This window comes from Lichenostomus cassidix, chromosome 2 (genome assembly GCF_008360975.1).
Source record: "Lichenostomus cassidix isolate B80296 chromosome 2, HeHo_3.0, whole genome shotgun sequence".
Lineage (NCBI taxonomy): Eukaryota > Metazoa > Chordata > Aves > Passeriformes > Meliphagidae > Lichenostomus > Lichenostomus cassidix.
In genome coordinates, this window is record NC_139482.1 from 135,799,017 (window position 1) to 135,812,215 (window position 13,199).

The 13,199-nt window shown below is 33.9% G+C and overlaps 1 protein-coding gene across 1 annotated transcript in view; it reads right to left on the minus strand.

Moving 5' to 3' along the window:
- Positions 1-13,199, minus strand: part of CSMD3 (CUB and Sushi multiple domains 3) — a 596,977-nt gene that overhangs the window by 192,944 nt on the left and 390,834 nt on the right. The window contains exons 24-27 of the mRNA XM_085053430.1: positions 6,912-7,068; positions 3,619-3,810; positions 2,731-2,857; positions 1,883-2,085 (exon numbers count right to left, since the gene is read on the minus strand). Coding sequence (XP_084909556.1) covers positions 1,883-2,085; positions 2,731-2,857; positions 3,619-3,810; positions 6,912-7,068 — 679 coding nt within the window. The remainder of the gene's footprint in view (positions 1-1,882; positions 2,086-2,730; positions 2,858-3,618; positions 3,811-6,911; positions 7,069-13,199) is intronic.

Here is a 13,199-nt window from a genome sequence, read left to right on the forward strand (position 1 = left end):
GAATAAGAATATAATAGACAAGAAAATAAAGCATTCAAAGTCTTAAAAGGGTTTGAACATGAAAGATCTGTTGACATTGAATAATATTCCTCTTAAGGTAAAAGGACCGATAATCCAGTTAAATACTATTACCCAATTTCATGAAATGGCAAGAGGAAAGTAAAAGCAGATACCTCCCTTGTGTGAGCTTTCTGTTGGTTAATTACAGTGTAGCTAGAGTATGAAGACACCATCTGTTTCACTCAGACAACATTACATACTCAAAGAAAGTATATGAATACTTGAAACAAAGTTGCAAAGAATTGCCATTATCTTTCCTCCATCTCCTCAAATATTTTTCTTTATTGGTTAGTGAAATAATATGTCCATAGAGCAACAGTGTTATTCAGGTTGTGTGTGTAGCTATTTTCACATAACTTCCAAAATCTTAACTTAGGAAAAAAAAAATCTCCATTATTCTACTAAGAATATACACCCAACCTGTGCAATATCAACTATTTGAGAAGGATAGCTGTGATTTTGAGAATCTGGACTGAAGAGTAAGAGAAATGCTGAGGCAGTAAAGCCTCATGGATCCTTTAAACTGTCATTAGAACTCAAAAGACTGCAACAGTACAGAGAAACAAATGAAAAGCCTCTCCTAGATAAACCTCTAAAACCCCTTTTCACAAAAATCAGTGCAAGTGCATCAGTAGCTGTTTTTTAACTTTACTCCTCCCATGTAATATCCACTTTTCCTTGTAACTCCATTCTTCTTCTGCATCAATCTATTTTTCCACTCAACTTAAACGAATGCCTAAGTAAATTCAGTGCATAATGGTCCCCCTCTCTGGCTTCAACATTAAATATAGGAGCCTGTCTAAGCATGGAAAGCAGATATGTGAGAATCTCTCAAACAGGCTCCAGATGGGGGTAAGGTGATAAAATGCAAAAATACCTTGGAGCCAAGGGATTAAAACCTCTATTCATGGCTTCAAAAATGAGCTGATAGAGCAAAAGCACTCTTTCACTACAAATAAAATATCTTTCACTTTGTACTCTCATTTACATAATTCACTCTTCCTTCAAATTACTGTATGTATCCACATGTATTTGTCATAAATACAGAAAGAATGAGGGTAGGGGAAAACAAGGGTTAATACAACTACCAAGCACAGGATGCACAATGAGGTAAATAGTGTTAACAGTCAGAGTCTCTGTGTCAACCCATGTTAGAAACACTGCTACTGCTACACAACATGATAGTATTAGACTAAATCTTGCTAATCTTGAAAATATATGTATAAATTTCACTGACCAGAGGAAAAAGAAGGTCAAAATGGACCTGGCTCAATGATTTCTTCTGTTTCAGCAATAAAATGTCTAAAGGGATTTAATAACAGTTAGGCAGCTGCTTAGATTTGTCATCCTGCTGGTTGTAATAAGATGATACAGCACTAGAAGTCAAAAGGCAGAAGGACATTACTGTTCCTGGAGAACTCATTCCTGTTTCATCCTAAACAACCACAACAGAAATGAAAACTCCACCCAGAATGTCTCTGAAAGCAAAAACTCTAACTGATTAGAAAAGGATGGAGCTTTTAACATGCCCACATCACTTCCTTTGTGAAAAAAACTAATCATAATTTAAGCATTCTGGCACTGCCCCAGCTGTTCTTGAAACAATGCCAAAACTAGCACAGAACATGATATTTTATTGGTTGCATTTATTTGTTTATTTAAGATAAAAATATAGCTTTACAACAAATCTTTAAGTCTCTGGCAATTATTTCCCTAAAAATGTCAAAAGTGTTGTCACTGACTTCAAGTGTTTCCAGCATTACAATTATCTGTGAGTGAACTACCTTATAAAACAAATTAAAAATTAAATTAATCAACTTACTTGAAAACTGTATGGCGAATCCAGATTTACTGATATAAAAATCTGTGTCAAACTGGATAGTTACTATGTTGAGTGTACTGTGAATGCCTTCAGGAATAAGGGAGCCACTAATTTCTTTGAGCAACATCTCATTCTCAGGTGGACCATCCCAAACTCGAAGAATGTCATGGGATGCCTCAGTATCAAAAGCAAGAAATTGGAGGCTGAAAGAACACCATGATTTTATTATCAGCTTTCATATTAGTCAGCAATACAACTTTTTAACAACAAAACTAAACAAACAAAAGGAAAAAGCAAATAAAATTTAACACTGAAGGGCAATTTTCTATAACATTTCACACATTTATCTTTGAATGCATGAAAGCCCACTCTAAAATGAATTTGAAAGAAAAAAACCTTACAATATTTGAATTTTTCCCCCATGAAGCAATGTATTACTTTAGCCATTCAAATAATCTATAAGTATCTTCACAATATTTTCAGAAAAGAGTTTCAATCTTCCTAAGACAATATTATATATCACATTCCCATTAGTTCTTTTAGCTAAAAAGAACTGCTAGAATGCAGGTTGTGTTGTTTTGGGGATTTTTGTAATGTAGTCTTTCACTTAAGAGTTCTGCTGCCTCCAGTATTACACAAAATTTGAGCAAATTTTAAAGTTCAATCTTCTTTAGATAATGCTTACTGAAAAATCAACAGTTTCAACCCAAACCTAAAATGCTGAAACCACTGACCTGCATCTTTAATTTTAAGTACAAAACCCCTTTTTTTCTTCTCTACTCTAGAGGTAAGATTTGTTTATTATAGCCAAGAACATTTGTTAAAATTGTAAGATTAATTTTCAGTACCTGACGATATTTCCTGGGTCTACTTCAATCACCCACATGCAACGCAGATTGTTGTCATAGGGAAAAGGATAACCAGGAGATAAGATTCTTCCAGATGACTCTCCTTTAAACCGTCCTCCACATTCAGCTAATAAAAAACAACGTTATGTAATGATCCTCCAGCTATTCATCTGAGCAATCAATTTATGCATCTACTCTTGTTGAACAGGTAGCACAATTAAACTGACCATATGCCATAATGTTGTAAAATAGCATATAAGGACTGCATTTCACCTCTTCACCTCTTGCTTCACCTGTTCACTAAATCCCAATTTCCTCTAAATGAAGATGAAAAAGAAAGAAAGCTACTGTAACATTTAAGTCTTGTCTTCTTTTCACTCTCCTATGGGAATAAATTGAGCCTCTAGGTAGCTACAAAACTTATGAAGTCATAGTAATATTGTAAAGATACAGAAGTGACAAAAATACAAAATAACTTTATATCTCTTCATATCTTAATTTTTTATTTTACTTCATCTACTTCATATAAAAATATTGATTTTTTCTAGCTTATTGATATTTATATATGTTAAAAAATACTAGTTTTACAATGCCTTTCTGATTAGGCTGTCTTTTTATGTTCATTATTTGCTGACATTAACTAGATTTTCATGTATAAGGACTTTCAGTATGCACAAATGTTTAATAATTACTATCTATTTTTAACCTAAAAAGGCAACACCGCTCACATAGATGAGATCTATGCAGAGAGAACTATAAATGCCTGTGTAAATAGATCTGTACGCATACAGATCAGATTTTACATAGATCTAACAATCCTTACAATTTTTTTTTTCTTTCTTGCATTCAAAAAAATAAGTAAAGAAAAAAAATAGGAGAGTTTAATACCAATGCATGATGGTAGAGGATAGTCCCATGCCCTTCTTTCCCCAGTCATACACTTTAGAAGACTACTTCCATGGAGTGTGTAGCCTGGATTGCATCCATAAATTATGGTACTTCCAGCAAAATGACCTTGGTCACTGATTTTATATCCAAACTGTGGCACACCAGGGTCCTCACAATGTGAAAGCTCAAAACCTGTGGAAAGAATAAGATCTTGTAGTTACAAAATCAAACAGATAAATACATAAATGAAATTCATATTTTCTGTTTTTCAATGGAAATCAATAATTTTCAAACCACATGTAACATCTTTAGGATTTCTTCTCTGTTTTTAAGCAGTCTAAGGGTAACTGCCTATATACCTTAGAGCATGACCAAGCTGTGTCATAACTTCCATTTTCCTAAGAGTTCAATTAAAGACAGAAAAAGATTCATTATCGTTATCAATCAGTTTTAAAATGTTCTGATAAATTAAAAACTGGAAGCTAAAAGGAACTCTCCATTTACTTGTGAATAGACATTTAGAGGTTCATAAACAAAACTGAACAGCAGATTTCTCATTGTTTTGCATAGTAACAACAGCAGCACAATAGCACCTGTGGCACCAAAGAAAAACTGTTATTTTCATCAAGTCCTACCCTAATTTTGTGTTTAGTAGTTTGTAAATTTAAGAACTACATGCAGGAATCAATGATAATGATGATTTAGAGAATTCAAGCCAAACAACTTGGACATTTTGAGACTTAAGTGACGTGAAGTAAGAAGAAAAGAAAATAACATATGCATTATATGGAAACAGGGAGGCATATTAACATATGGGGAAACATAAACTAAAATTTCGGAGACTTTCTGTTCCAAATCAAGTTTTTTCCTTATTAACTGAGAAGCAACTAAAAACTTCACTTTGTTCAAAACCAAATAATTTTACCAATATCATGCAGCTTAGAATGTTTGTAGGCAAAAAAAGAGACTTTGTATCAAGATTGGTATTCCTATACATAGGTAATATGGGAGGAAATGAAAGGTTTTCGTGTCTGCTTTGTTCGGCAAAGTCATTCACACAGTATTTGTCCATCTGGTCAACAGTTGGTAGCCTTTCACATCTCTTCTCAGATGCTGCATCACTATTCTTGATTCAAAAAGATGTTCTTTATTTTACAGGCAAAATGTTTCATGTTAGATGTTTTTTTCATGCTCAAAAAAAAAGTATTTAAAATACTGTATCTTTCCAGTTCTTCCTTCAGCTCATTTCATGTGTGACTGAACATGTTTCACCTATTGCAGAGCCTCCACAATATTTGAGCTGAATTTTCTCATTCCTAAGCTACTGTTCCTTAGTACAGAGTGTGCTGCAGAAGCTCCGAAATTCTTTAAATTGAGTCCCATATGAAGAACCACTTTTGATACTGCTGGTCAGGGCACTTACTGACCAGCTAGAATTTCCTGTCTTCTAAGAAAACTTCTGACCACACTGTCTGAAAAGAAGTTGAAATCTGCCTTGACCCCTGTGATGATGTCCTCATCTCTGGACAGTCTCCCTACAGACACAAAACCAAAGTCAACATTTTAACTGATCACCTCCCTCTTGAGGGTGAACATGTAACTTCATTGTCTAACCATGGGAACTAGCAGCATTTTTGCTGCCCTTATTGCATGTGACCAGAGCAGGCAGAAGGAGTGGTGCCTCAGCCAGGGTGTTGTGGGGCAGTTTTGGCAGGAGAGCACACAGGAAGAACACCTCTTTGAAGGGTGAAGCTTCCACTGGCCCAGTAGACAGACTTGAAGTACTCATAACTCAGCAAAGGGGCTCTGGTTTTTGACCATCCGCATAGCTCAAGGGTGCTCATCCTACCTGACCCTCAAGGCAGAATGCTGGGCACTCCTGTGAGCAAAGGCTGCAGCTCTGACTGGGAGGTCTGCACCATCTATCCTGGCTGAAGGATCCACCCAGACAGAGCTCAGACTGAGCTCTTCCTTGTATCCAATCTAGCATCCCCTTTCAGTTTAAGGCCAAGCTTTTTTCCAGGCTGAACACCCCCAACTCCCCCAGCTTTTCTACACAGGAAGGCCCTCCAGCCCTCTGATCATCCTTGTAGCCTTTGTCTGAACTTACTTTTTTTCTTCCAATTCTATCAATATCAAAAAAAGATTCATTGCTGCTCAAGCTAAGAGCTCTTCAGGCTAGGAAAGTATATTCTAATATTAACGTCTCAAAAGACAGGAAATGCCATCAATAATGTTAAAGTGCTGGGCTTGGATGCACCGATAAAAAAAAGAAAAATTAAATACCTTGACACTTACAAAGTAACAAAGCACTTAAAGTCCTATCTTTAATCACAGGGTCCAGTTCCACTCTATCACATGCTGTTACAGAGTACAATTATGCAACTTTGACCTAAAAATAGTTACACACACTTTTATTATCTTGAATTATTTTCCTTTCATCCTGCAAGAATTATGTTATTTTTTTATTAGAATTAATTTTAAAAACATTACGTTGAGTTTTTGAACAAGTGAAAAATGAATGATTTAAGCAGAAGAACAGAAAAAATATGTTGATAGCTGCATTGCAGAATTACCGTGTAACACTGCCCTGCTTGATAAAAATTAGTTTTACATAATAATTCAGTGATGATGAAATAATTATACACTAAAAAAGTCATATACACTATGTGTCAATAGTCATGTGCTACAATTTTCAGAACCTGACACTTGGTAAAGTAGATGTATATAGCTGTTTCCATACACTTTCTAAGCCAGAGATCAGAAATGGTTTTTCTTCTCCTCACCTTTATAGTTTAAGTCCAAACGTAAGTTTTGTTAGGAAACTTTCTTTATCATTTGGGTTCCAAATTGGATTATTCTAAACAGTAATCCAAGCTCAGAAACAAAAGCAAAATAAGTTTTGTAGATGAGCCTTAAGGGGGAGAATTTCTTTTACTTATGAATTACCTTCATAAAGCAATGTTTTTCAGTTGCACATTTTAAACTGCTCACATGCTTCAATATTTTCATGTGCTGAAACAACTGAAACTTACCCTGTTTTTTCTTAGTCTTTCCAACATTGAAAAGTAACCTTCTAGAAAAAGGACAGTGATTTAAGAACCAGATTAAAGAAATTACTATCAAAGCCAAGTATGTTATGCGCTTTGTATTTTTTGAGGTACAACTAACAGTGATTTGCTGTTAATTTCTTCCATATTTGTAATTTAATTGCATTTGCATCTTATAAGCAAAGAATTTTCCTTCCTTTAGAAGCATAAAAATCTATTCCTTCTGTTTTCTGAAATACTTACTGGTATACACAAGCTGAAAACCTTCATCAGTGCCCTCCATGTCTGAGTTAAATTCCAACCATAAATGATTTGAAGTACTACTTAGTGTCAGGCCTCTTAATGATGCCCCAGTATATGCACCCAGCAGGTGAGCAGTGTTGTCTTTCCCATCATAGATCTGTAAAAAAAGTGAGTTTTACAGTTATGAAGAAAGAAAAAAAGAAACATTTTATTTACAAAACAATTCTGTACATCTGCATTAAGAGGGAGAACAGCTCTGCCAAGGGTGATCTACTGCCTGTCAACCTGAAAGACTATTTAGATACACTATTTGCCTCTCTTGACTTGAGTTGACTTAAATTTGGTGATTTTCCAGATGCAGTTTCAAATATATCAATTCCTTTTTTACATAAAAATAGAAAGTGGACAGAGGTGCCATTTCAGCTCAGTTTTTTTAGATCTCTGTGTTCTCTCTTTTCAGTTTCACTGTCAGTATTGTAATGCTGATCACAACCTATCAGCAAACACCTATAATGCGTATCTGCCTCAAGTCACTGATGGCATAGCAGCAAATCTCACATATCCTCAACTTTAATTTCTTAAATGAAACTCTGGTGGCTTTTTTATCATGTGAAGACAGGTTAAAATATAACTATGAAGGAAAAGGAGACTAGGAAATAAATTTAACAACTGCTTCTGTAAGTTGAAAGAGTAATGTAATCTATATGTAAATCGTAGTACAGAATTTTATTTTTTCTTCAAGGGCTGTTCTTTTCCTTCTATCAGAATTCTAAATATGTGGAACAATGTTCTAATAATTCTCAGGAAATTACCCTACAAGTCTGGTTGCTTTTAAACATCACAAGTTGTTGTATTCCTGTAATTCCTAAAAAAACCCTATAAAAATAAAAATAATTGCTCACCCAAACATTATGTCCTGTAGGACTTATTTAGTGACTTCTATAAAAACTAAAACTTTGATTAATGTGGTTTATGAAAACTTTCACTTGCAAATCAATAAACTGACCTATGAATAATTTTCAAGTTGGAATAAAGGGAAATTATAAAGCCTTATGAAAATGTACAGAACTGTCTGCAGTTCTGAATTCTATTTTAATTACAAATGTAATTAAAGTTTGCATTTGTAGACAGCAATCTTAATCAGAATGAAATCAAAAGAAATACACCAGCAAAAGTGGTAAGGCAACAAAGCAAGTGTGAAGTATTTTGATGCCTGTTCCCCAGCTGTAATAATGACTTACACACCTAAATCATATTTTCCAGAAATCCTCATGTCTCTAGTAATAAAAAGGACTTTACATTAAGCAATGCACTGAAATAAAACAAGGAAGTGACTTCTAGCTATCTGTACTGAGTAAATAATTGTACAGCCGTTTAAGATGCACAAGAAGATGACTTGGCATAATTCCTTGGTTTTTACTGACAAAAGCAAATAAATTCCAAGCAAATTTAAATTTAAAAGCCAGTGTCCTCATATGGAGTAAAAGTAAGAAATTACTGAAGGAAAAAGAATTACAACTAATGCATATCAACTAAAAATAATTTCACAATATATACGTAGAGCAGTATTAAAACAGATGTCTTATTTAAAAAAAAAACTGCTTTAAAAATATACTGAGATAGTAAACAAGCCATAAAAAGAAAACAAAACCAAAACCAAAACCAAAACCAAAACAAAACAAAAACAAACAACAAAAAAAAAAACCCAAACCCAAAACTAACCCCAAAACAAGAAAATCAAACCCAAACAAAAAACCCACCCAACCCGGAAAATTAATTCTGAAATGCAGTTAGTTTTGTTTTAGAAACTGAAAGGAAAATTCCCATTTCAGGAGAATTACTGCTATCAGGCAGAGATATTTACATCATGTCAGATTTAAACAAAACCCAGCTTGAATCCACTTATAGTTAATAATACCCAAGGATTCAGTATTTCTTTCATCTTTAAAAACTATATAAGAATAATCCATTTCCTGCTATGTGTGAATTGCTAATACTTAACCAAAGGAAGCTGTTAATAAGTTACACCAACTATTCTCAATCTCTTACTAGAAATAACAATAGGCTATGCCAGGATACAAATTTTCTTCACATTAGAATTTACACACACACTTTATTGCCAATTTTGTTACACATCCTATAATATTAAATCTTTCACATTAGTCCACTGACATCTCTCATTAGTTCATATTCATTCTATTTCTTGGGCTAACTAGCTGTCGCACTGTTTAATATTTTTAAGCCTATATAATTTCTATGAAGGAAAAGAATTTAAAGTATCTGACACTTCTGAAACTGATTCATTTGAGTAGGAGAACTGCATTTGGCTGAGGCAGGATTGTGATTCATTTGAACACTAAACTGAATCTTTTTTTTCCTTTTGGTTGCTTCTTTCAGACAAAGTACCCCCTTTTCTTGAGACACTGGGGTCTCCCTTAGGACAATAAACGAATGCATGTTTTGTAGTGCAACTCAATTTAAGTCACATTTCCATTTCTGTGTCGCATTTGAGTTAATAGGAAAAAATGGAAATTTATAGAATAATTTAAATGATAGTTTAGCTTGCCAGTAAAGTGGTAGCAGACCCTTCTGAGATCTGCAGAACCAACATCTTCTTTCTAACCTTGTTAAATTAGGTGGGAACTAAAGATGTTGAATAAGTTAGTAACTCAGCTTCGTAATTTTTTTTTAAGGCAATATTATATGTGAATTAAGGTAGCACAATTAGCTTATTTTTAATATACAAATCTATTTTCTTGTAGGCCTTGCCAGCACATCTAGATTTAAGTCACTTGGGTGCTAAAATTAAGTCCAAGAGTAATCATTACAATATTATTATTCGGGTGGATATATTTTTCTTAAAGTCATCCTGTAACATTAATACAAAGATAACTGATTCATGACTGGATAATGCCAGTAAAAAACTATTCCGAAAACAGAGGTCCATCTTTGTTAGGTTTTTAATGGCCCAATCTTTTAAATTATTAATTCATAAAGAAAAACAAAGGCACAGAAAGTTGTGTTAATGTTTTTCTTACCATAATAATATGTTGAAACGTTATGGAGAAGGATGCTAATAATGAACACTCCACCAAAAAATTTGACCTAATTGATGTTACATTAAATTTTTGAAGGAGCTGTTGTTTGCATTTACAGTTAGCAAATAAAATTTGCTAATCTTTTAAGTGTCTCCATTATCAATGAATTTTAAATGGAAATTAATGCCCTTTTTTCTGCAAATTTATTTAACTATATAAAATTTTAGCAAGGGAGTATCATAAGCAAATGTATTAAATTTGTGCATTTTAATTGAGCTATTTTTGAGATTTTCCATTGAAACATAAAAGGCATATGGATATGAAGATCTGTTCCTTTATAAAGAGAAGAAATAACATCAAATCAGCAGCTCAGAACTGAGGCTGTCAACACCCTGTCAAATGTATATCACATGCGAATAGAAGCACTAATATAAAGACAGAGAAGGGTCCATATGTTTTGGGGGCTTTTTTTTGCCCCCTACATTTATTACCTTTTTCTCACTCATACATTCAGGATGATACTGCTAAAAGTATTATTATTACAAACATGGAGATACTGAAGAAACAAATTAGCAAAAAGGGCCAAACATCACATCCCTTCAAAATCTTTGCCCAAAACCCTCAAAAACTGAATCATGTGCACACATTTAAAATCTGGCCCACAGATGAGACAATGAACAAGTGCAGTAAAACTGAATCCTCTATATTTGGCAGGAGCACAAACAGTGCTGAGCCAAGCACAGGCGAAGGGAACCCTGACTGCCAGTCCTTCTGTTTGCTGACACGCTGTTACCTGCCTGTTGCTGCACTGACTTCGTTAGTAAAAGGACAAAGAAAAGATTGCTTCATTAAAATATCAAAAATAATTCTTAAATCCATTTTTTCCACACAGTTGCAATGTCACCTACCACATCAGCACTCACTCTATATAAAGCCAAGCACATAGTCTACTACAAAAGAGAAAAAAGATCCCCTGAAACAACCGATGTTCTTTTTCTGTCTCAGTCCTTTTTATACTCGGTGTTCCTCTCTCTTTTGTTTTAGGTTTACTTAATGAAATCTATCTGCAGAGTTTTTGGAGGTGGTTTGGTTTTTTTTATTTAAACATTACCACAAATCTACCCAATAATTAGTACCATGCATAAGCACATTTTTATTTATGCTGAAATCTACTGAAAATAAGAAAACAATATTAGCCTTGTTCAAATTTCAATTTTAATAAAAGTGCCTTTCCCCCTGTAAATTAAAAAGTATATTAAAACATCTTTGATATAAAAGAGTATTTTCTATATTCAACACATTTCAACACAAATAACATGCTCACTACTATCAATGGACTATTCAGGGAAGCAGAACAATGGCAACTCTGTTCTTTCTGTGTATATCTCAAGGATTTGCTTACAGCTAGCAGAGACTAGAGAGTTTATGAGGAAAAATGGTGGATGGAGATAAAAGCAGGGAAAAAATTAGAAATATCTCATACTTTGGAAAAAATGAATTATTTATCTTTGTCTCCCACATAGGCAGTTTACTCTAAAAATACTGAATTCTGGAAATATTGTGAATAATCTCAATTACTAGTATAATTGTAAAGAAGGAAGCAACAGTTATAGTTTCTGAGATTAATATTAAATGGATTGGCATGTCATGATTGTAGAGATCCTAAATACTTCATATTTCTTCATATAACTTCCATAAATATTAAAACAAAATGTGGCACTATCAAGAGCAGGTTATATCCCTACACAAAACAACAATAACAACCAAAAAAATCCAAACAAAAAATAAACCCACCAAATGTAGGGATGTTTGTATATTTCCTACAGTTTCTAATAAAAACCAGAAAGAACTACACAATTAATATAAGTAGCCAGAGCAGTTACATTGAAAAGAGAACAAGAGAATTACATACTAAATGAAACAAATGAAAAACAAATTATATGCTCTGAAACCTCTGTTCTATACCAGTTCAGAACTGATAAAAGAGAACTCCTCTGCCTCTGGAGTAATAGTAAGGGTGGTGATTTACTTGTGTTAAATACGCTGTTTCTCTCTAAGGCTGCGTTCCCAGTGCAGCTGTTTCATTGTTTCAGTCACAGTGCTTGTCAGATAGAAACGTCATCCATGGTCAGTTAATTTCCCGTGGCAAGCAACAGACCTTGTGACTTCATTAAAGAACTTGTCAAAATTTTATTAGAATACATACTCAGTCTATTCAGACTTTGAATGTAGTTTTAGCTGCATAGATCTAGTAATCTAAAAATCCTAGCTGCAAGAAAAATTAATACAAAGCACATTATTAACTTCTTTGACAGCATCTTCATCTCTTGCTTCTGATGAAAAGAAGCATGGATTATGGATTATCCAGCCAACGTTCGTTGCTAAAAACCTGAGCTTTAACCATGAAATATTATGGAGTTGCTTCATTTGTGTTTGGGGGAAGGAAGACCTCTCTGGAAAGCTGGTATTTTAAGTATCTGGATTTTAAAATGGTGGTTCCTATAACCTCCTTAGGTCACAGCTTAAGGGGAATGCTATATTCGCTATATGTCACTTGGCTGTTTTCTGTAAGATGGGATGATAATTATTTTTTAAGTTCCTTCCAGTTACAAAGTAGTGATATATATTAGATTAAAAGCATTTGTTGACTAGTATTCATTCATTTAAAACTAAAGCATAACCCTAATGCCCTGTAGCCAAAAGCTTATTCCCCACAATCAGCAAAGCTGGCAAATTAGGCAGTATTTTCCCTCTTTTAGAGCAGAATAATAATAGGGATCAACAGAAAAAACTTCAGAACTGATTCCGGGAGAAAAGTTTTGGAATGTGTGACTGCTAATGTATTTCCTGAAGAATTTTCCTGTACCAAATGAACACGTGAAAAAGGAGTGTGATAGAATTAAGACAGTTTGTGAGAATTTCATCTAAGAAAGGAGGCAGGAAAAGACACATTGGGGTCCACAGGTATTTCCTCCACAGCTGTCATGGCTGAGTGCCTCTGTCTTCCTATAATGTCAGATTGACTGAAAAAAGTGACAATCGTAATCAAGAATACCTCTTATAGTTTGTTTTGGTTTTTGGTTTTTTTTGTTGTTTTTTTTTTTTTTTAACAGGTTGGGAGGAACTTCAGCTCCTTATTATAATTCAAGCCTGGTGACTTGAAAAACAAACACTCTAATTACACAATACTTGTTTCATTTAAAAAACACACCTGCAAAGTACAGCAAGTATTTCTGCCATGGACATTTAC